Source organism: Macrobrachium nipponense, chromosome 3, assembly GCF_015104395.2.
Source record: "Macrobrachium nipponense isolate FS-2020 chromosome 3, ASM1510439v2, whole genome shotgun sequence".
Taxonomy (NCBI): Eukaryota; Metazoa; Arthropoda; class Malacostraca; order Decapoda; family Palaemonidae; genus Macrobrachium; species Macrobrachium nipponense.
In genome coordinates this window covers 124,393,246-124,417,704 of record NC_087202.1, presented here as the reverse complement: position 1 = coordinate 124,417,704, position 24,459 = coordinate 124,393,246, and the positions used below count along the sequence as shown (strand labels likewise).

At 40.1% G+C, this 24,459-nt stretch overlaps 1 protein-coding gene across 1 annotated transcript in view; it reads right to left on the bottom strand.

The window, feature by feature from the left end:
• LOC135222493 (uncharacterized) overlaps positions 1-24,459 on the bottom strand; it is a 162,005-nt gene that overhangs the window by 79,404 nt on the left and 58,142 nt on the right. The window contains exon 10 of the mRNA XM_064260576.1: positions 2-5,949. Within this exon, the coding sequence (XP_064116646.1) occupies positions 2-5,949 (5,948 nt within the window). The remainder of the gene's footprint in view (position 1; positions 5,950-24,459) is intronic.

Here is a 24,459-nt window from a genome sequence, read left to right as displayed (position 1 = left end):
TGGTTGTGGTTGTAACAGTTTCACCACTTGTACCTGGTGTCTCTTGATATTTACTTACGGGCGGCTTCACAGGTGTTGCACTTGTCACAGTAGGACTACTGGAAATGCCTGTTATGAGAGGAGCAACTGAAGCTGGTTTAATAGGCTTCACTGCTGAAGATACTCCAAGGCAAGGTCCAGGTGTTCCTTGTTGTGCAAGATTTTGCTGATGCTGCTGAGCCAACTGAGCTGCTTTCTGAAGAATTAATCCTGCTTCGGCTGCACCAACTATTCCTTGTGTTTTTGCTAGCATTTGCTGCACTAACTGTGCAGGTAATTTTTCCCCTAGAGCTGCCATGGCAAGAGGTAGATAATAAAAAGGAGATGCTGATGGAGGAAGAGGAAATTTACTTGGTCCTTCTGTCTGAGTTCCACTCTCATTTGCTCGTACACTTTCTTCAGCAATGGTCTCGTCCATATCACACTGAATAGCTATAGAAGTACTATTAGAATTTTTCTTAATACATTCATTATTCTCTGACACTTGCTGAGATTCCTCTACAGTCTTATTCAACTCATTCCCTGCCTCAGAAGCCGCATCCAACTTTGTAGTGCATACTGCTGTATCTGTGGCAGTACTCACAGCCTTTGGACTGCATGGTGCTTTCTTTGCCGACAGAACAGGTTGAGTGGCACTTGCATTACTGACTATACCTGGTTTGGGTTTTCCTGATATCAAAGGAGTTAAGGAACGTGAAACATGGCACCTGGATCCTACATTTACTCTCCCTAATGGTTTAGTACCAACAGGAATAGGATTAGGGGGCTTAACTGCATTACATGGTTTTACTGGTGATGTTCCTGGGGATGACTGGATATTTTTAATTCTTTGTGAAAATGGTGACACCTCAATTGGAGAAGTTTCAATATCAGGCTCATCAAAGGCATACACGCTACTTTCATGCAAAGGAGAAAATGCTCCAGAAGGCTTCTTGTCATCTTGACTTTTAGTTCTGTACACAGGTGACATATTTGTAGGTCTTCTTTCTTCATGACTCTTGGTTTTAAACAGGGTTCTTTTTAACAATGGTTCTCTTCTTTTATCTGCAGTCCTTTTATCAAATTCATTTTGTGGCTTATCACTACTATTAGGCACCTTATCCACTTGCCTGATTTCCTGCGACAGACTGAGTGGCGGGTGAGACATTTTGCTTTTATCTGTACAAGAAGTGTAAGCTGCTGTGACTGCAACATCTCTGTTTGATTTAAATTGGGATTCATTTGGCTGATAAAGATTAGTGTCAGTCTTTGAAACAGGGTTTGATACTTTTTCTCTGTCAAACTTGGAACACGAAGTTGCTATGAATGTGTTGTAAACATCATCCTTCTTCAGCTGGGGAGGAATGACCCTTCTACTCTTCTCTGCGGACAGTGATACTGTACCACTGACACCCCTATCATTTTCACAAGTCTGAGAGAGAGAGGATGACGTCCCTACCACGGACGGCAGGGACGTCCTGGCAACACTTCGCCCCACTCCTGCTTTGTGGTGAACCACACTGACTCCCATGGGCAGCTTAATGTTTAAGTCAGAACTACCAGATACCTGTACTATAGGAGTCACTGGTTTTAGATTAGCCATGTTCGCACTACCCTGCGAAACTTCTCCGATGGTTGTAATTGTTATGGATGAAGAGGCTATCTGAGATTTCATAAGTTCAGGTACTCTTGAATGACATTTGGAGTTTGTAACGGAGACAGGGCCATTCACCTTATGAACTGACTTTGGTGCTTCTGATATCTTGACACTTGAAGGTATGTTGCCTCTAAATGCAGCCTCTACAATAGCAGTTGTTGTGGATGAATTAAGCCTCCTATCTGTGACTGCAGACTGACCAGTTTCATTGCTATTTGACACTACATTATTTGATTTGGATACAGATATTCCAGTGGTTGATGTTGATATATTGCTAGAAACAGGATGTGGATTTTGAACTGTTTTGCTGTTACACACAGGCTTAATGTTTGGTGGATTTGATATCATCATAGCCCTAGAGGGATGATTTGCACTTATGGGCACTGTTTCACAAACTACATTGTGTGGATTACCCATATTATTTTGAGTTGGGTTAACAGCAACCCCAGAAGAGGGTAATGGATAAGCAGCAACAACTGTATTGGAAGGTACATAAGAAGTAGAGGGATTAGAAAGAGGCACGTGCTGTGAAAAAGCTAAAGTAGAGTGTGGGTTTGAAGCACAAGTCTCGCTGTTGACGGTAGAAGTAGGGGGAACAAAATGTTGGTTGCCGGAAACATGACATGGTGGAACTACTGCAGACCCTTGTGGTCTAGTAATCAAACCACCTTGCCCTACCACAGCAGTAGACACTACTGGTACAACATTGACAGCTAGAATTTGTGGTTGAGTGACCTGAACTTGCTGAGGCAATGGTGCTATGGGTCTCACTGTTCCAGCACCAGCAATGGTGCTTGGGGATAATGTAACTACAGACTCAGGAGCTTTTGGAGTCATCATATTGGACTGAGGTCTTGTTGCTACTTTTCCAACCACTGTTGGTGTCAATACTCGTGCAACAGCACCCACGTTAGTCTGCAACTGACTCTGACTTATAGGGTGAGGTGCAAGAGTGTAAGTGACTGTGCTCTGATTGGATGATGTTGCAAATACAGGGTGATTAATCATTCTAGCGGGTGAGGATGGTGTTACTATATGAGTTGGGTTAATTACAGTTTGCGTTATAACTGCTTGTACGGGCACAGCAGTAACAGTCTGCATGGGTGGTGCAAGAGTCTGCACAGTCTGAATAGGTTGTGGCACTGTCTGTACTGTTTGGGGAATAGGATGCATACTTTGTACTGGCTGAGGGATGGCTTGCATAGTTTGTACAGTTTGAGATAAGGCTTGCATATTCTGTACTGGCTGAGATAAGGCTGTTGGCAAAGTCTGTACAGTCTGAGGTATTGCTTTCACACCTTGTATTTGCTGTGGTAAAGCTTGCATTGGAGTTTGGACCTGTGTTTGCATTAAGTGAGTAGGCTGATGAGTTAACATCTGAGTGTTATGATGAACTTGAGTAGCAGAGGCAGGTGGCTTTGGAGCAATTTGTACAGGCTTGGGTACTTGCTTTATAGCTCCCTGCGGTAATACAGGTAAAGGTAACGGGTTTGTTAGTGTGGAAGATGTCAGAGTAGCAGATCTGGAAGGCTTTGGAGCAATGTGTAACTGTTTAGGGCTTGACTTTTGTGCAGGAAGATCAACTGACTTTGCGCAAGTTAAAACACAGGAACCGTGAGACGAAAGTGTAACACTAGATGTTATCTTTGGCAGACCTGGTACAACTGTAGGAGAGAAACCAGAGTTTAACACATTAACTGAAGTAGGAGGATTTACAGCCACTGGAATGCTTGATAAAACGGTGACTTCCTCATCTTTGGAAGTCTGATATGATTTGAAAGGAACTGACTTTGGTACTGAATTGACAGTCTGGATATCACAGGCAGGAGCAGGAGCAGGAGTCCCTACAGGTGCAGTGCTTGTATGAACTACGTTATAACTAGCACTGAAAGTAACAGCAGTGTAAGGTGCATTTGCTTGCAAGCAAGATGTTGTCATTGTCACCACTGAAGAGGAACTATGACTAGTGACAGGTGAATTGGTAGGAGGTCCAACACAGGGAGTTTTGGTGATAGCAACTTTTTGGGGAAATGGTCTATCAGGTAGAGGTGAAGGTACCTTGGAAGTGATCATCTCTGGTGATGGTGGTGTAGTGGTTGGTGCACAAGGATTATGTACAATCTCTGGCATTGAAGCATCATTTGGTGATGTTACTTTAGGTGCAGAAGTACTAGGGGACTCAAGGTGAAAAGAGCCTGAGTGGGGACTCACTTGCCTCAACTTATCTGAACTCCAGGTGTTAAGGTCCTTCAAAAAGGTTGGATTTTCTGTTGGACCTGAAGTGGAACTTGGTGATTCTGCCTGTTTCTTTTGCAGACTGCGTACAACGTCACTCAGTTTCTTACTACTTGCACTTCTTTTGTTCAAACTGGGACTGCTACTGCCAGGTTGAGGTGTTGTACTACCAGACTGTGTCCTCTCATTTCCAGAAGAACCAAAAGCTTCTAAATTGCAGGAAATTTTATCATCCATACAAAAATTGATGAATTCTGTTAAATTTGAATCCTCTTTCTCTGACAGCTCTATCATTTTATCACTGATACCCTTATCTGGGGATTTATTGCCTAACACAAAATCTTTTTCTATTTGATCATAGTGATCCTCATCAATGTCTCTCTCAAAATCTTTCGCTACACTTTCCAGAACTTCATTTAATTTGGCTTCATCATGGTTGCTGCTCCTCCTCCTGCTTCCTACAACCTTCTGCCTGCCAAAAGCCCTTACAGATTTCTTCTCCTCAGTGTCATTACTACTGTCATCACCACTACCACAAGTGCCAATTTTCCCTCGCAAATGACTCTTCATATTACTGTGACCCAAAACATTTTCAGTTGAATTTTCAGCGCTCTTCCTCCTGCTCATATACTTCCCTTCATCTTTGGCTACATTCTTTCGGGATTTCCTGTCTTGCAACACTGTCCTGTGAGTCTTACCAGTTATGATAGGGGCTTTGTTGATGACTTCGTGCACAATTTCAGGAGAAGCACTGGCAGATGAGGATCTGACAATCCTGTCTTTACTCTCTGAAATAAAGATAATATCATTTTCAGAGTCAGAAATATTGGCCTTCTCTTTCACTTCAACATCAGTTTTCTTCAACAAAGGCTTCTCTTTACTTTCAAGGTCAGTTTTCTTCAAAGTTTTCTCATTACTTTCAATGTCAGTTTTCTTCAAAGTTTTCTCTTTACTTTCAACATCAGTTTTCTTCACAGTTTTCTCTTTACTTTCAATGTCAGTTTTCTTCAAAGTTTTCTCTTTACTTTCAATATCAGTTTTCTTCACAGTTTTCTCTTTACTTTCCACATCAGTTTTCTTCACAGTTTTCTCTTTGCTTTCAACATCAGGTTTCTTCGACAAAGTTCTCTCTTTACTTTCATCAGTTTTCTTCAATGAAGATTTCTCTTTACTTTCACCATCAGTTTTCTTTAGAATAGGGTTTTCTTTAATTTCGAAATCTGCTGTCTTTATGATATCAAGTTCACTTTTGTTTACATTTTTATCACAACACATTTCCTTGTCATCTTTTCCACATTCATCAATTACTTCTTTTGCATCACTTACAATGGAATTACTTACATTATCACATTTCTCTTCCAACTGTGTTACAGAATGTGGGACGTCCCCTGTATTGACAATGGAATTATCAGCACTAGTTGACTGATCTACTATGGTATCTAGAACTATAATGCCTTCCTCTGCTTCACTTCCAACATTCTCTCCCAATGTGTTTTGTTTTCCCTTACCACCAAGCTGCTTCTGCTTTATAGAACTGGAAAGGGAATCCAGTTCCAGGGAGGAGCGCCTTGAAGAAGGCCGGGAACCTTTTCTCCTGGGCTCCTCAGCATCACTTCGAGTTCTCCTGAGATTCCTGGAGCCAGCCCTTGTTACTACCGAAGGCTTTTGTCCTCCTGGATAACTCAGAGTGGCAGGAGAAGTTTCTTTGCTAAATGACTTACTTTCAACTTTTTCGAGGCCAGAATTTTCTTCTTTTTCCAGTTTCCTCTTTACTTTTGCAACAGCCTGCTTATCTTCACCAACATCATTATTCAATTCATCTTTGGATAACCTGCGCTTCCCTATACTTGCTCTTTCCTCTTCGGTGACTTGGTCCATAACATCTCGTTTCTGTCTGGGAGATTTCCTTGTGCTATATCTAACGGTGGCTGTACCAACATTCTGATCTTCTGCTTCATTACTTTCACACAGAGCTTCGCCTGTATCCATCTTCCACATGGATAACTTCTCTCTTCGTTCTTTTTCTGTATCTCTTCCTTCTGAAAAAAAAAAAATTATGACTGAATAACAGAACTTGAAATGAAACTTTTGAGAGATATAAGCTAATATGAAAATGGCAAAAATGTTTTTTTATACATCAAACTAAAATCTAAAAAAATAATTTTTTCATCCATGTTACGATATCATAGAATTTATTATATAATATAATATATATATAAGCAAATCCCACAGGAAAATGATAGTCAGAAATCCAAGCGCTTTCGTCTTTACTAAGACATTGTCAAGGAGCTAATGAAATACAATTGGAGAAAGGTCTCAGGTACACAACAAGATCAAGAATACCAGATGGTTAATTGTCAAAAGGGTAAAAATTAAAAGAGATAATCCAGGATTATCGGATATCACACGGTCACAAACCAAAACATAGATTTAACCCTAACAGAAACTACAAAGTATCCATACAGTCCAAAACATGTAAAAACTGAATATATTAATTTTGTTGCTTATATTTATCTACAACTTTTTTCATTATGAAAGCATCACGTTTAAATAAACCAACACTTAAATTTAGAACATTCCTATTATTTGACTTGATGAAACAAGATTCAATGATATTCCTTTTAACTGTGTCATTACATGGGTTTAAGGGTCTTGCTTGACTCCAGTTAATAGGATGGTCTAAATCTCTCATATGTACAAATAATGCATTCGATATTTGCCCAGTTCTCACAGAATATTGATGCTGTTTGAGACGTTGTGAAAGAAATTTACCGGTCTGTCCCTAATAGACTTTATCCCACTTTTTGCAAGGAATTTCATATATGCAGATGCAGCCTGGAAGATCTTTAGGAGAATTTTTGATTACTAAACTCTTGACATTAATATTACTGAAAACAACATATATGTTAAAAAGCTTTAAAATTCTAGGAATATCTAAAAACTTTTCATCATAGGTTAATTTTAGAATGTTATGCTTACTAAATTCAAGTTGAATAAAATGTTTTTCTAGCTCTTTTCCATGCCACATCTACAAAAGTCCTTGGGTGATTTAAGTTTCAATGCAATATCATAAACAGTTTTAATTTCAGTGTCAATAAACTGCGGGCTACAGACACGTAAAGCCCTTAGGAACATCCCAGAAAAAAGATAATTTAACATTTTGATGGTGATTGGAGTAGTAATGAACAAAAGAGGCAATGTTAGTTGATTTTCGAAAGACTGACAAACTTGAATTTAGTAAGCATAACATTCTAAAATTAACCTATGATGAAAGGTTTCTAGATATTCCTAGAATTTTAAAGCTTTTTAACATAAATGTTGTTTTCAGTAATATTAATGTCAAGAGTTTAGTAATAAAAAATTCTCCTAAAGATCTTTCAAGCTGCATATATGAAATTCCTTGCAAAAAGTGTGATAAAGTCTATTACGGACAGACCGGTAAATCTCTTTCACAACGTCTCAAACAGCATCAATATTCTGTGAGAACTGGGAAATATTGAATGCATTATTCGTACATATGAGAGACTTAGACCATCCTACTAACTGGGGTCAAGCAAGAGCCTTAAACCCATGTAATGACACAGTTAAAAGGAATATCATTGAATCTTGTTTCATCAAGCCAAATAATAGAAATGTTCTAAATTTAAGTGTTGGTTTACTTACTCTTGATGCTTTCATAATGAAAAAAGTTGTAGATAAATAGAAACAACAAATTAATATATTCAGTTTTTACATGTTTTGGACTGTAAAAGATACTTTGTAATTTCGGTTAGGGTCAAATCTGTTTAGGTTTGTGACCGTGTGATATCCAATAATCCTGGATTATCCCTTAATTTTTACCCTTTTGACAATTAACCATCTGGTATTCTTGATCTTGTTGTGTACCTGAGACCTTTTTATCCAATTGTATTTCATTAGCTCCTTGACAATGTCTTAGTAAAGACGAAAGTGCTTGGATTTCTGACTATCATTTTCCTGTGGGATTCGCTTCCTTATGAAGTCACGTGCATCTACTGTGACTTTTTAAGCATATGTATATATATATATATATATATATTAATCAATAATTATATATTATATATATATATATATTATAAATATATCTATATATATAATTTATAATATCTATATAGATATATTATATATATATATATATATTATCTTAACATTTATTATTTGGATATTTACCTACTGTTAAAGATAGCCTATATCTCCACGCCAATAAACTATACTCAACAGTAGGTAAGATTTATCTCAAATAATTAAACTTTAGCTGTCAAGCAAGGTGTTGCAACACTTACATCCATACATCCATTCAACATTCAATTAATACAGATACAAACAAATGGCATCACACATTCCAATTGTGTTTGGAGCACTCCCCTTTGCCTCCTGAAAATTCAAATTTTGTCTTGCGTTGATTTTATACCATGACGAGTACAGTAACCAACTTAAAAATAATACAACATACTGACGGACGTCCAAATGTAACTTACTTGGAAGTAGAGTAGTGTCTGTACAAAGATCCAAGGTGGAAATGGGAGAAACCCCCACAGTTACATTGAGAAGTAACAGTTAAAGGTGCTAGTATCATGTGCAAGCCAATAGAGAGTGCCTTTGGCAAAAGGCTGAAATCAATTCTCTTGAAAGTTGTATAGTGAACCACTCATATTTGTGCACTATGGGTTCATGGACTCATATTCAGGAATTTGTCTCTGGAACGTATACGTACCCCCTTTATTTGTGGAGAAATTCCCCTAAATGCTGTATTTTTCATTGAGAAATATCCACAAATTCCAGTTAGTTTTTTGTTTTTTTTTATCATAATATGCACTTTTCGTGATAAAACTATTTAAGAAACCAGGTATAAACATTTTTAGTGGGTTTTTCTTGAGTCTTAACTAACAAAATAGGCAGTTTTAAGCATTTTTATTATAGGGGTTTCAACTACACATTCACAGATTCTAGCTATTCATGGAGGGGGTGGGGGGCGGGGGGGTGGGGGGATGGGGGGTGGGGGGGGGGGGGCGGGCGGCAGTATGCATGCCCCGTGAATACAGGGGGAAAACTGTCATTTTTCATGCCCTACTTAAACAACTGGAGAATGATAGTCATAACTAGAATCTCAGTCAAATTGGAAAAATCCCCTACTGCTTTTAGCACCAAAGATCTCTACAGCCAGTGTGAGCTACTCATTTTGCAGTGTCAGCATCCATACAGGCAGTCCTGGTTATCGGTGGACTTGGTTATCGGAAATTCAGTTTTATGGGGCTTTTCTAGTGCTGAAAATCAGTGATTTTCTGCTCCATAACGTGCCAATTTCCAGTTATCGGCGCCGATGATGCAGTATTAGAGCCAATACATACCAAACAGTTATCGGCACCAAAATCTGGTGACTGGCACCTTAAGTGCTGAAAATCGCCCATTTTTGGTTATCAGCGATTTTCCCTTAAGCCATACACGCCTAAAATCAGTTATTGGCGATTTTCCCATCAAGCTGTCGGAACGGAACCCCCCCCCACCATAACCGGGGACTGCCTGTATTCAATTGGGATGCCATGATGTAGTACCTAAATTTTCTACCAATCATTAAATTTCTTCTCCAGGCTTACGCAAATTCACTCATTTCTTATACCTTTATCATCTGCATTTTACTAAGCATCTTATGACTGACTGCTATCCTCTGCCATGACAAAGGCCTTCTCTAGAACCTTGATTGGCAAATTAATATTCCACATAAACACTTTGCACAGGCAGTCCCTGGTTATTGGGGGGGGGGGGGGGGGGGGGGGCGGGGGGGGGGGGGGGGGGGGGTGTCTGTCCTCGGTGAGGTGCTGATGAGCGAAAACCGCCATTAACCAAAACAAAGCTATTTATGTTGCTTATAGAGCCAAGTTTTGGTTTATGGTGCTGATAACTGGTTAACCCTTAAACGCTGACTGGACATATTGTACGTCAACTAAAATTGTCTGTTGGGTGCCAAGTGGACGTACGGTATGTCAACTACAAAAAGTTTGTTTAAATATTCGCAGAAAAATAGTTATAGGCCTAGTTTGCGAAAGATTTTAAATCACGCGCCTTGAGGGATGCTGAGAGTTCACAGATCACACTGTTGTTTTGTTTACAAGCATTACCCAGGCACACATGCACAAATTTCTTTCTTCTCGCACTACAAAGTATCAGTGACGCAACGTCGGAGAGCGATTTCTTGACGCATTCGTGTTTTGCAGAACTATTGTGGATGACTCTGCTGAAACCCTTACATTTTAGTAACATTCAATCATTTACCTTAATTTTGCAACAAACGGTTAGTCTCTAGCACAACATTTCAATTTATGGTGATTTTTTTAAACAAACTTTTTCCTTCTCTCCGCACGCGGTAAATGCTGAAAATCTCAGAATTTCTTTAATCACCTTGTTGTAATTTTTGCACCATTTTCTATTAGGCCTTACATAAAGTGTTATACATGAAAATGTGTGCAATTTCATGTAGAATACAACAAAAAATAACTCATGGTTATAGCTTTTATTAGTTTTGAAATATTTTCATATAAATCAAGCAAGTGCCAAAATTTAAACCTGCGGTCAACTTTGACTCGACTGAAATGGTAAAAAAATGCAATTGTAAGCTAAAACTCTTACATTCTATTAACATTCAATCATTTACCTTCATTTTGCAACAAACAGGAAGTCTCTAGCACAATATTTTGATTTATGGTGAATTTCTGAAACAAACTTTTTCCTTCCCTTTACACGTGGTAACTGCTGAAAATCTCAGAATTTCTTTAGTCACCTTGTCATAATTTTTGCACTGTTTTATATTAGGCCTAACATAAAGTCTTATACATGAAAATGTGCACAATATCATGTAAAATACAACAAAAAATAACTCATGGTTGTAGCTTTTATCAGTTTTGAAATATTTCCATATAAATCACAATAAATAGAAAAAATTCAACCTTCGGTCAACTTTAAATTGACCGAAATGGTCGAAAACTGCAATTGTAAGCTAAAATACTTACAGTCTAGTAATATTCAATCAATTACCTTCATTTTGCAATAAACGGGAAGTCTCTAGCACATTTCGATTTATTGTGAATTTTAGAAAAAATGTGATAATATTTTCTGTGTTGCTTTGATTGTTTTACAATTTGTTATATGACAAAATGAATGCAATTTATTGTACAATACAACAAGAAAAAACTCTTCTTTTTTTTTGCGCTGTCATATATATTCCAATATTTATATACGATGATATTTTTTTTCATTTCTGATGGCTGCATACTAAACTTCGGGCAATGACAAAAAAGGAGCCAAAAATGAACTCTTAATCTTGAAAACTCAGCGTGCTGATTTTTTGAAAAAAAAAAAAAAAAAAATTTCCACTTCGGTGCTCACTCCCGAACGCCGCCAGCATGAGGCAGACACTTTTGTAAATAGAGGCTCGGCGTTTAAGGGTTAATGACACCTTTGTTAGGTATGTTATGGCACCCTAACTCTTATCAGCACCTTATGGTTCAGATAACCAAAACTTGGCCTGTTATGGCGCCATAAATTGCTGATTTTAAGGCGCTAGACAAGTGCCATAAAACTGGATCGCCATTAACCAAAGACTGTCTGTATCTGCACCTTGTGAATAATAATAATTATCAGGCCCCATGGCAGAGTGGTTTAGGTCATCAATGGACTGGCTAAGCAGCATTGGGGCTGGTCAGTCATTGTATGATTCCTTGGGAGAGGATCTTTATCACAATTTCCTCAGTCTACTCAGCTGTAAATGAGCACCTATCCCCGATGGGGTAAGGTCCAACTATGGGTTAAATAGCATAACTTAGCAATGGATGGAAATGAAAAAAATGAAAGATTAAATGACAACGATGTAAATGGAGCCTCTGGCAACAGAGGAGCTTCGTCTGGCAGTTAGGTATACGGCCCAATTGAAGGAGTTGATGGTCAGGTACTTTGAGGTCATTATCCAGCAAATGACCACCACAACAACAGTATCCAGCAACCAGAGACTGGAGCTACAGAGGCAAACCAGAAGAAGAAAATGGTCAAGAGAGGAAAAAAGGAAATGTGGAGATGTTACATCAGAATGACGGAAAGAGGATACAGAAGATTGGTCAACATCTGGAATGAGAGAAATAACACCCCCCCCCCTAAACTAAAGAGGCTGGCAGACCAAGTAAGGAACATAAAGCAAAAGAACTGGGTCTCCACAACAGAAAAAGAGGAACTGGAAAGAGTAAGAACACCCAGCAACGAAGGACAAGAGGACGAACTAAGAGACGATACCACAGAAGACAACAGGAAATGATGAGCTACCAAACAACAACAAACACAGAAACACCAAGGAAGTAAGAGAGAGGACAGAATGAGTAAAAAAGATCAGACAATGGATGAAGCCAGATACAGAATGAACAAAGATCCCCTCCATGTAAGCCTACAACACAACACAAATGAAAACAGCAACCGCCTTGGAAAAGGCACCTGGAAAAGTAAATTGTTGTAATGAGATCTGACTTGAGTAAACTGAAAGAGATGGCAGAAAAGAGGCTAAGAACCAAGAAAATAAAGGAGGAACTAAAACAGAAACACAAATTACAGAAGGGACTAAGCAACACAATAAAAGATATAAAACAAGAGGCATAAAAACAAAGCACATAAAATCCAATGGTACATGAATAGGAATAAAGGATACCAACAAAATAAACTATTCAGAACCAACCAGAAGACTATACAGCCAACCAAAAGGGGAAGAAAACCATCAGGAAATTCCTGAGGCCAAACCAAGTAACAGACTCCGGGTAAACATATGGAGCAATCTGGTATCACAAAACAAACATGCAACATGGCTCCTGGAAGTCAAGGCAAAAGAAATTGGAGAATAAAACAAAGATTCACCAAGATCACAAATCACACAATCAGACACCAACTAAAGAAAATGCCCAACTGGAAAGCCCCAGGTCCCGATGAAGTCCATGGATACTGGCTCAAAACCTTCAAGGCCGTACACCCATGAATAGCAGAACTCCAGCATTGTATCACAAACCACCATGCAGCCAAATGGATGACCACAGAGATATCATCCTTAGTAATCTAAGACAAGAACAAGGGAAATATAGCAAGTAACTACAGGCCTATCACCTGCCTACCAATAATGTGGAAGTTACTAACAGGTATCATCACTGAAAGGTTATACAACTACATATCTAGAGGATACAAACACCATCCCCCACCAACAGAAAAGCTGCAGAAGGAAGTGTAGGGGCACAAAAGACCAGCTCCTGATAGACAAAATGGTAATGAAGAACAGTAAGAGAAGGCAGCTAATAGAAAGGGGAAGAAGAAAACACTATCACCTTCTAAAAAATGCAATGCACAACTGGAATACAATACTTACAAGTTCTGGAATAAGACTAGCCAAGGTTAACATCAAGAGAGACCTTAAATGGTGATCACTGCCCCCACTACTCTTTGTAGTAGCCATGATTCCCATGACAAAAGTACTGCAGAAGATGGATTCTGGGTACCAACTCAATGAAAGAGGCAACAGAATTAACCATCTGATGTTCACGGACGACATCGAGCTGTATGGTAAGAGCATCAAGGAAATAGATACCCTAATCCAGACTGTAAGGATTGTATCTGGGGACATCAGGATGGAGTTTGGAATAGAAAAATGTGCCTTGATCAACATACAAAAAGGCAAAGTGTCAAGGACTAAAGGGATAAAGCTACCAGATGGGAATAGCATCAAGTACATAGATAAGACAGGCTACAAATATCTGGAATAATAGGAGAGGATATAAAACACCAAGAGATGAAGGAAACAAATAATAGGAGAGGATATAAAACACCAAGAGATGAAGGAAACAATCAGGAAAGAATGTATGCAGAGACTTGGGGCAATACTAAAGTCAAAACTCAACGCCAGAAATATGATAAAAGCCATAAACACATGGGCAGTGCCAGTAATCAGATACAGCGCAGAGTAGTGGAGTGGACGAAGGCAGAACTCTGCAGCATAGACCATAAAACTAGGAAACACATGACAATACACAGCAAACTACACCCAACAGCAAATATGGAAAGACCATACATAACACAAAAGGAAGGAGGGAGAGGGACTATTAAGCACAGAGGACTGTGTAAACATTGAAAGCAGAGCACAGGGGCAATATCTGAAAACCAGTGAAAACGAGGGGCTCAGACATGAGAAGAAGGTCTGATAAAAGTAGTCAAAGACCCAGACATATACAGACAGGATAATGACAAAAAGAATGGAAGAATGTCAAACCAAGGCACAAACAGTACAAGAGACAGACTACAACTGGCCAGTGATGAAACATGGCAATGGTTGCAGAGGGGAGAACTCAAGAAGGAAACAGAAGGAATGCTAACAGCAGTACAAGATCAAGCCCTAAGAACCAGATATATTCAAAGAACGACAGATGGAAATAACTTCTCACCCAAATACAAGAAGTGAAACCTGAAAAACGAGACCATAAACCAAATAGCAAGCAAATGTCCAGCACTTGCACAGAACCAGGACAAAAAGAGGCATGATTCAGTAGCAAAAACCCTCCACTGGAGTCTCTGCAAGAAACACCAACGACCTTGCAGTAATAAGTGGTATGAACACTAACCTGAGGGAGTGATAGAAAATTATCAAGCAAAGATCCTCTGAGACTATGGTATCAGAACAGATAGGGTGATTGATGAAATCAAGAGGAAAGTATTACTCATTGATGTCCCAATACCATGGGACACCAGAGAAGATGAGTAAGGAAGAGAAAAAAATTGGTGACTAGCAAAACCTGAAAATAGAAATAAGAAGAATATGGGATATGCCAGTGAAAAGTGTACACATAATCACAGGGACACTAGGCATCATCCTAAGATCCCTGAAAAGGAACCTGGAAAAATTAGATATTGAAGTAGCTCCAAGACTCATGCAGAAGTGTGCGCTCTTGGAAACAGCAAACATAGTAAAAAAAATTATGGACTCCTTCTAAGGAGGCAGGATGCAACCTGGAACCACACACAATAAAAACCACCCAGTCGAATAAGATGACTGTGATCGACTAAAAAAAATTAATAATAAATATATAAATAAATATAATTTTAGATGAAAATACCTCTAAAGAACAATGGATGGAAATAACATTTCACCCATACACAGGAAGTACAATAAGAAAAATGAGACCATAAACCATATGGAAAGCGAATGTTCGGTGTGTTCAGAGAACTAGTACAAAAAGGAGCATGAATCAAGAAGCAAAAGCCCTCCACTGGAGCCAGTGCAAGAATCACCAGCTACCTTGCGGTAATAAGTGGCACGAACACCAACATGAGGGAGTGAGAGAAAACTATCAGACAAAAAGCCTCTGGGACTATGGTAGTATCAGAACAGATGGGGTGATATGTGTCAATAGACCAGACGTGACATTGATTGAAAAATCAGGAAGAAAGTATCACTCATTGATGTTGCAATACCGTGGTACACCAAAGTTGATCTGAGTTGAATATAGAATTTAGGCTAAAGGCCAAGCACTGGGACCTATGAGGTCATTCAGCACTGAAATGGAAATTGACAGTAAAAGGTTTCAAAGGTGTAACAGGAGGAAAACCTAGCAGTTGCACCATGAATGAAGTATTAGGAGAGGGTGGAAAGTAAGATGAAGAAGAAGAATATGAAAGAAGGTGGTACAGTAAAAGAAGCAAAAGTGGTTGCAGCTAGGGGCTGAAGGCACTCTGCAAAGAACCTTAAGTAATGCCTACAGTGCACAGCATGAGGTCCACTGACAACACTAGCCCCCTACGGAGGACACCATAGTTGAAGAGAAAGAGAAAAAATGGATAAGTATGAAGAGAAAGAAAGAGAAAAAACGGATAAGTATATCGATCTGAAAATAGAAGTAAGAAGGATATAGGATATGCCAGTGGAAATCGTACCCATAATCATAGGAACACTAGGAGGCATGATCCCAAGATCCCTGAGAAGGAACCTGGAAAAACTAATGCTGAAGTAGCTCCAGGACTCATACAGAAGTGTGCTACTAGAAACAGCACACACAGTAATGAAAGTGATGGACTACTAAGGAGGCAGGATGCAACCTGGGACCTCACTATAAAAACCACATGGTCAAATAAGATGACTGTGATAAAAAAAAAAAAATACAGTAAAATTAAATTTTACACATACAGGCGGTCCCGGGTTACGACGGTTCCGGCTTACGACGTTCCGAGGTTACGACGCTTTTTCTTAAATATTCAATGGAAAAATCCGTCCTGGGTTACGACGCTTGTTCCGAGGTTACGACGCTGACGCTTCCGACGCTCCGAGTTAACGACGCTTTTAAAAAACGCATACTATGATAAAAATCCTTTATAGTTTAGCACAGTATATTAATAATAAGTTTCTGGTTAGATTACAAACAAAAATTTTGAGATTATGATGATTTTCGACACTTTTTATGTTGTATTTTTCTATGTTTTTTTAGTGACGCCTCATATGCGGAACTAGTTTCGAGCGAAGAATACATACTAGTTTTACATATAACAGTCCAAAAGCGCAAATAATGAAAAAATCATTGCTTGTTTCCCAGAAGTAAATCAACAAAACGAAGTTTCTGGTTAGATTACAACGCAAATTCCAAGTATCCAAAGAGAGACATTATCCAGTAATTTGATCAGAGAGAGAGAGAGAGAGAGAGAGAGAGAGAGAGAGAGAGAGAGAGAGAGAGAGAGAGAGAGAGAGAGAGAGAGAGAGGCGTCTTCCGACGCTCCGAGTTAACGACGCTTTAAAAAACGCATACTATGATAAAAAATCCTTTATAGTTTAGCACAGTATATTAATAAAAATAAGTTTCTGGTTAGATTACAACAAAAATTTTGAGATTATGATGATTTTCGACACTTTTTATGTTGTATTTTCTATGTTTTTAGTGACGCCTCATATGCGGAACTAGTTTCCGAGCGAATGAATACATACTAGTTTACATATAACAGTCCAAAAGCGCAAATAATGAAAAAATCATTGCTTGTTTCCAGTAATAATAACAAAACGAAGTTTCTGGTTAGATTACAACGCAAATTCCAAGTATCCAAAGAGAGACATTATCCAGTAATTTGATCAGAGAGAGAGAGAGAGAGAGAGAGAGAGAGAGAGAGAGAGAGAGAGAGAGAGAGAGAGAGAGAGAGAGAGAGAGAGAGAGAGGCGTCTTCCGACGCTCCGAGTTAAGGACAGAGAAGTGTTCGTTTCGTTAAACGGCCTCTGACTCATGCCAGTAAATGTTTTGTTGATATAATAAATATAAGCCTATTTAAGATAACGTTTACTTTAATTAGTCTATATGATACGTAATAGTAATCAACTGTTCTTGTAGCCCTCAATATTTGGCAAAATCGAAGTATCCAAAGAGAGAAATTATCCAGTACGTAATTTGATCAGAGAGAGAGAGAGAGAGAGAGAGAGAGAGAGAGAGAGAGAGAGAGAGAGAGAGAGAGAGAGAGACGCTTTGGCAAACAATGGTCTCGGGGGTTTTTATAGCTTCCTTGCTGCTTGATGATCGTGGATATTGTAGAAGGATTTCGACCATACTCGTTTGCCAAATCGACGATACGAACGCCACGTTCATGCTTTGCTATAATTTCATGTTTTGCTTCCATCGAAATCATTTTTCTTGGGTTTTTTCTTATCACCTGCTTTGTCTTTAGCTTTGAGACCCATGGTTAATAATAAAAATAGACAAAATAACACGAAAAATAGGCGCAAATACAACGAACTAAACAACGACGTGTTAACATGCAGCACCAACAAACAAACAGACTGAACGCCATTTATCGGTCGCCTATACAACTAACAACTCATCGCAAAATCGTATCTCAAATATTTCGTTGTATATCAAAGCTTGTATTTTCGCAAAATTTTCTGTTATATCTCAAAACATTCGTATATTAGGGCAATCGTATGTCAAGTTTCCAATGTAATTTGATCAGAGAGAGAGAGAAGACGAGAGGACGAGGGAGAGATGGAGAGCGAGAGAATGGAAGAGAGAGAAGAGACTGACGAGAGAGAGAGAGAGAGAGAGAGAGAGAGAGAGAGAGAGAGACGCTTTGGCAACAATGGTCTCGGGGATTGACGTAACGTTTATTTTCTGAACAGATAGGACAGAGAAGTGTTCGTTTCATTAAACGGCCTCTGACTCATGGCAGGAAATGTTTTGTTGATACTAATATATAAGCCTTATTTAAATACATTTACTTAATTAGTCTATATGATACGTAAATAGTAATCAGCTGTTCTTGTAGCCCTCAAGATTTTGCAAAATCACTCCAGGTTGTACATAAAACTTCAAGAATGTAGTGTCACCAGAGGATTACAATAGTTTTTACCTTCAAGAACCAGCATTCTTTTATGAAAATAACTCCAGGTTGTACATAAAACTACAGGAAACGACATGTAGTGTAACCAAAGGATTACAAGTAAGGTTTTTATAACTTTTTATTAGTTTAAGACATATTTCCAAGCGTCGTTCCGGCTTACAACGATTTTCGGCTTACGACGCGTCTCAAGAACGGAACCCCCGTCGTAACCCGGGGACTGCCTGTACTTACCAACCACTTATAATTAGCTGCTAGCTTTCCTAACCACAGCAGTCAAAAATTCAAATTTGCAGTGGCCCTGCCATTGCCTGTGTAGGTAAACAGGACCTGCCCCACTTTCGGGAACAAAGGTACTGACTGTCGAACTCCATCGCTCGTTTGAGCCACTAAGTCTATCTGTGGGGCGGAGGGAAGGTCTCTGATAATGTAGATGCTTGGTATGTATGTGTAAAATTTTATTTTATTATAAAAACATCATTTTTACACATGTGACATACCAAGCACTTAGAATTGGCTGATCCCATATTTTTAAGGAGGGAATCATGGACTAATTCTAAGTTAAGGCATTATTAACAGTAATGACTCAAAACAGACAGTAGTAAGTTTTGAGACAATGCTCATGGTAAGACTGCCTCTGGTAGCGGCTCCCTTAACCTGTAGAAGATGTGGCAGCTCGGCCAAGGATTGCCTCTACTAATTGGAATCTTTGCAGTCATTGCGTTGATAACCAGTTAATGGCACCTCTGTTAGGTATGTTATGGCAAAATAACTCCATTATTGGCCCCATATGGCGGCGATAACCGGAACTCAGCACATTATGGTGCCATACATTGCCAATTTTATGGCGGCGATAACCGGAACTCAGCACATTATGGTGCCATACATTGCCAATTTTATGGCGCTAGACAAGAACCATAAAACCAGATTGTCATTGACTGGGGACTGTTACACTTAATGACTCGATGAAGATTTTAAAAATTGTGCCCTTGCCCTGGGCATATACCATAAATTAAAAACAACACTGTCATCTACACATTAAAAACCATAAACCAACCTCACCACCTAAGGACTGGTGATTACTCTGGTTACAAAACAACCCCAGGCTTCCCAAAAAATCAATACCCTACACAAGGCTAGGGGATAGGATAGGGATAGGTCACTCCCTATGCTTCCTCACCCAACACCGTCCCAGTTATAGACAAAGGACCTAAAGTGGAACAATTTTCTAACACTGTCTCTACCTCCTTGAGGTAGTGTGATACGAACACTGATTCACACCGCCACATCAATTGCATAATCGTTTCCAACGATAGGTTGTGTCTTTAGGCAAGCGAAGTGGAGGGGAGCACATCTTCCTGAAGCTTTGAGTGTGACTCTATAACCACACTCCTCAAAAGCAATGAAATGGCATTCTTTGAAATTGCACGAGATGGGGATTTCACCAACACTATATAAATTGTTTGTTGATCCTCGATCATTTCTGTTCTTTGAAGATAGTATCAAAGAGCTCTGATTGGACATTGAAGCCTTTCTTCTTTCTCAGGGTTAAGTATGTCCAATAAGCTCTATGGTGAATGAGCAAGGCCAAGGTCTGGAAATGTCTTCATTCTTTGTGAGGAGACCCAGAGAAAGAGAACAGACAGCATCTCCCTGGGAGAAATCTATTTCCCTGTTAATTGCTTGCAACTCACTTACCCGTTTTGCAGTTGCTAAAGCCACCAAAAAGAGCGTCTTTCCGATGATGACTTTCAAAGACGCTGAACAAAGGGGCTCAAAGGTTGGACCCGAAAGCCACTTCAGTACTACATCGAGATTCCAAGAAACCATACCAGGGTTCTTCAGTTTGCATGTCTCAAAGGATTTAATGAGGCTGGATATGTCTGGTCTAAATGAAGATCAAGGCCTCTGTGCCTAAAAACTGAACTCAATATCAATCTTTATAGTGAACCCCCCGTATTCATGCACTGGATTCTTGGACTCACATATCTGCAGATTTCTCTCTGGAACATATACCCCAATTATTCGTGAAAAATTTGCCTATTCGCAGTATTTTTCACATGAGAAATATCTACAATTTCTTGTTTTTTTTTGTTTTTTTTCAATTTCATCATAAAATGCATCGTTTGGGATAAAACTATTAAAATAAAAGGTATAAACATTTTTCTTGGGTTTTTACTATTAAAACGGGCAGTTTCAAGTGTTTTTACTGGGGTTTCAACTGTTTGCGCATTCTAGGTATTTGTGGTGTGTGTGTGTGTGTGTGGTATGCATTCCCCGCAAATACCGGAGAACACTGTACCCCTTTATGGTCGAAAGAGATAACTTCCTCGAGTTTTTCATTAAGAGCAAAAAATCTGCGACCTGCATTACAGAGGTCTCGAAAGAAGTGACGTTATTTCTTCTACACCAGCTCCTAAACACCTTCCACTTTGACTGGCAGAGCTTGTTAGCAGAAGCTCGTCTACATTCAGCAATGGCTTCTGAAGTTTGTTTTGAAAAGCCTTTTGCTCTGACAAACTTTCTGACAATCTGAAGCCTCTCAGAGGTAGAGCAGACAACCCTTTGTAGAATCTGTTGAAGTGTGGCTGTCTGAGTAGTGACTGCTTTGTGGCAGGAGTCACTCCTTCCTTGGCCAGAATGGAGCTGTAGCGTCATGGAGACATTTTTGTGAGTTGCATACTTGTTGATCACCTCCTTGATCATTGCAAATGGAGGGAACGCATACATATCCAGTCTCGACCAGTCTAACAACATTCCAAGAGGGTCTGGGAATAGAAAGCAGAATCCGGGCAGGCGGTGATTTTACATTGTTGCGAACAGATCCACCAATGGTTTCACCCAAAGTCTCCACAGGGCATCGCAGACTTGAGAGTTCAACATCCACTCCATCAGTAGGACCTGATTTCTTCGGCATAGTTCGTCCGCAAGGACGTCCATCCTTCCCTGAACAATCTGAGTAAGGAAGGTTACTTAGTTCCATTCTGCCCAGAGAAGCAGGTCCTTTGCTGTCTGATATAGAGTGAAGTAGTGAGTTCCTCCTTGCTTGCGGATGTATGTCAGAGGTGTCGTATTGTCTGCATATACGTCGTCAGAGGTGTCGTATTGACTGCATATCCTCCCCAATACCACATGTAATTCCTTCACATTTATATGAAGAACTTTTTGATCTGTCGACCACAGTCCTGACACTTTCCTGCCTCCCAGAAGGGCACCCCACCCCCAATCCAAACGGTCTGAGTAAAATCTGAGGTTGGGGTTCAGAGGTCAAAGGGACTTCCCTTCCTTAAGTTTTTCTGCAGACAACCACCACTTCAGGTCTTTTTTTTCACCGGAGAAATGGGGAAAACAGAGTCCAGCTGCATTTTCCTGCACCATGACACTTTTAGATAAAATTAAAGAGGCCTCATGTGAAGTCTCCTGAGCCTTATTAAACTCTACGAGGCCAGAGTCCCCAGCAGGCTCAACCATTATACTGCTGCAGGTGTGAGTCTATTCTTCTGGGTGAGAGAAAAACCAAAGAAGTCTGAGAGTCCAGAATCATGTCCAAATATAGAATCCTCTAAGTGGGAACTAATTGTGATCTCTTCTCATTGATAACAATTCCCAATTCTTGAGTCAGTAGTGAGTTTCTTTAATTACTCTGCACTCTGTCTCTGAAGGAGACTGGAGAAGCCTACCGTTGAGATAGAGGGACACATTTCCCGAGAGAAGCAAGAACTCTCATAAAAACTTGAGGGGCCTCTTACAGACCGAAACAGAGGGCCTGAAATTGATACACCTTGTTTCGGAAGACAAAACGAAGAAACTTCTTGGAATCTGGGTGAATTGGATGTGGAAGTAAGGGTCTTCCATGTCAAGAGTGACCATCCAATTATGATCAGTCCCCCCCCCCAACAATGACTTGGGGACTACAAAGGGCCAGTTGTAAACCCTTCTGATGTGTAATTTAAAACTTCTTCTATTGCTCCCCTCTTGAGAGAGCTTCCGCCTCCTGAGAGAGGGCCAAAAACCTTTTGGACCCTTGAGAGTATGTTATTAATGCTATAGGTAAAGATGATAGCAGAGGCTTCTCTAAGAAAGGACTGAGTAACCCTCTTTCAATATCTGGATAACCCAGGGTTCCGCCCTTCTGTAGCTCCATTTCTCCCAAAACAAAAGGAGTCTGGCACCAACTGGGCAAAGAGGACTGACGAATCACTACTTAGGGGTTGTATTGGTTGGTGTTTCTTGCTGGACTTATAGATAGGTCGCAAGTCAGTTCTAAGTCTGGGTTGCAATTTACCTTTTCCTACCCAAAAAAGCTGCGGCTGTAAAGGAGAAGGTCTTGCTGCAGTCGAGACAGAGTCCTTCAGTCTTTTAGTAGATTTTGACAAGTCAGTCGTGGATTTCTTCTGCAAATCCGACAAGATATAAATTACCGTGGGCAGAGGATAAAGATGGGACTTAACCAGGGGAGCAAATATCAATGCCAAGTCACTCCTTACAATGCAAACAACCACCAAAGCTCCATCTTTTTCAAGACACCCACAGAGAAGAGGGAGGTGCACTCGTCAGACCCATCCCTTCCCACCTTGTCAGCACATTTCAAGTCTCCAAGCCAGTCCAACAAAAATTCCTCTGCAGAGTCAGGCAGTCCTTGATCTTTCTAGCTAACGGTCCCATGGACCAATCAAGAAAACTCATTACTTTTAACATCTTGAATAAGTTCTTCACCAGATGGTCCATCTTCGAAGAAGTAAAATACATCTTGACTGACGAAAAAGGTGAATGTCTCCAGCCATCCACTAAGGCAAAAGTTCTCCCTGGGAGGAGGCAGAAACTCCCAGGGAAGGAGTTTCTACTGTAGCGTAGAATTTATGTCTCTTCTTAATCAGCTTGGAAGGAGGAAAATCAAAAGGGGCTTCCCTTGCTCTCCCTTGTTAGCAAGCCACTCATCCACCTCCCAAAGCACCTTCTTAGAGGACAATGACAAAACTAGCTTGGGAAGGCCTAAACTATCAGACAGCTTTTTCCCAATAAGGAAAGTTGATGCTGGAGAAGCGGGAGATGCAGGCTCAAAGAAGTCAGAGCAGTTCAATAGGAAAAACTCTAGCAAAGACGAATAGGCTGAGTAAGGAGCTAAATCCTGGTCTGCTTCCTCCTCCTCAGATGAGGCATCATCCTTAGCAGGAGTCTCCGAAGGTTTCTTTATAAGAAAATCCATCAAGTCCTTTGGCTACTACTTGATAAGGGCTAAAAAAGGGTTTCATGTGCAGAAGCAGCAGAAGTAGACATGTGCTCTCCACCTAATTCCTGGCATCCATCCACTGGTGCCAAAATAACAGATGCGGGTACCAAAACATCTACTGGTGCTTGAACGAAAGAAGCGGGCACTTGGAAGTCGGAAGCAGGTGCTTGACAGCCAGAAATGGATGCTTGGCAGCCAGAAACGGGGGCCTGAACAATGGCTGCAGGCAATGAGTGTACAGACGAGGCAGTCATATGAACAGGAGCGGGCACTTGGGAGAATGAGCCGGGTGCTTACGAGAAACTCCAAAAATAGTAAGACCTCATAGAGTGATCCAGACCAGAGAGAGACTTGGGACTATCTCAAGTCTTGGGATACAAACTGACTTGTCCATGGAAAGTCTCGAAACTTCATAAAGGCTGTGGGCTGGTGCTAACTTCCCTGTGCTTCTTCATAGGGGAAGGAGAAGCATCAGCAGGTGCCACACACCTCTTTAAAGGATAAGATACTGATAAACGTCGTCGCTGCCACTTCCTGTCTGGAAACAAGTCTTTCGAGTCTGATGACAGATGGTTGGGACTGAAGAAAACACCTTTCCAATGGCGCTCTGTCGACACCTGGGGTCAATCACCAGGCTTGATGGAGGGGGAGACTACTCGTGGGCATACCCCAATGGCCTCCCTTGGACCTCTGCTTGCCTTCTCCTTGGTGCAGGGGGAGCAGGACAGGGACCTTTGTCTAGGAGCACCAGTGAGATGCACAGCCACCTATTCAGAAAGCACTACTCTAACACTAGGTACTGCACTGACATTATGCACTTCAATCACATTAGGAGCACTGAGAGACGATTTCTCTATGAAAGATCTGAAAGAGAAACCTCCTAATTCCTTTATCACATTGCGTGATACTAAAATTTCTTGTCAAACTTTGA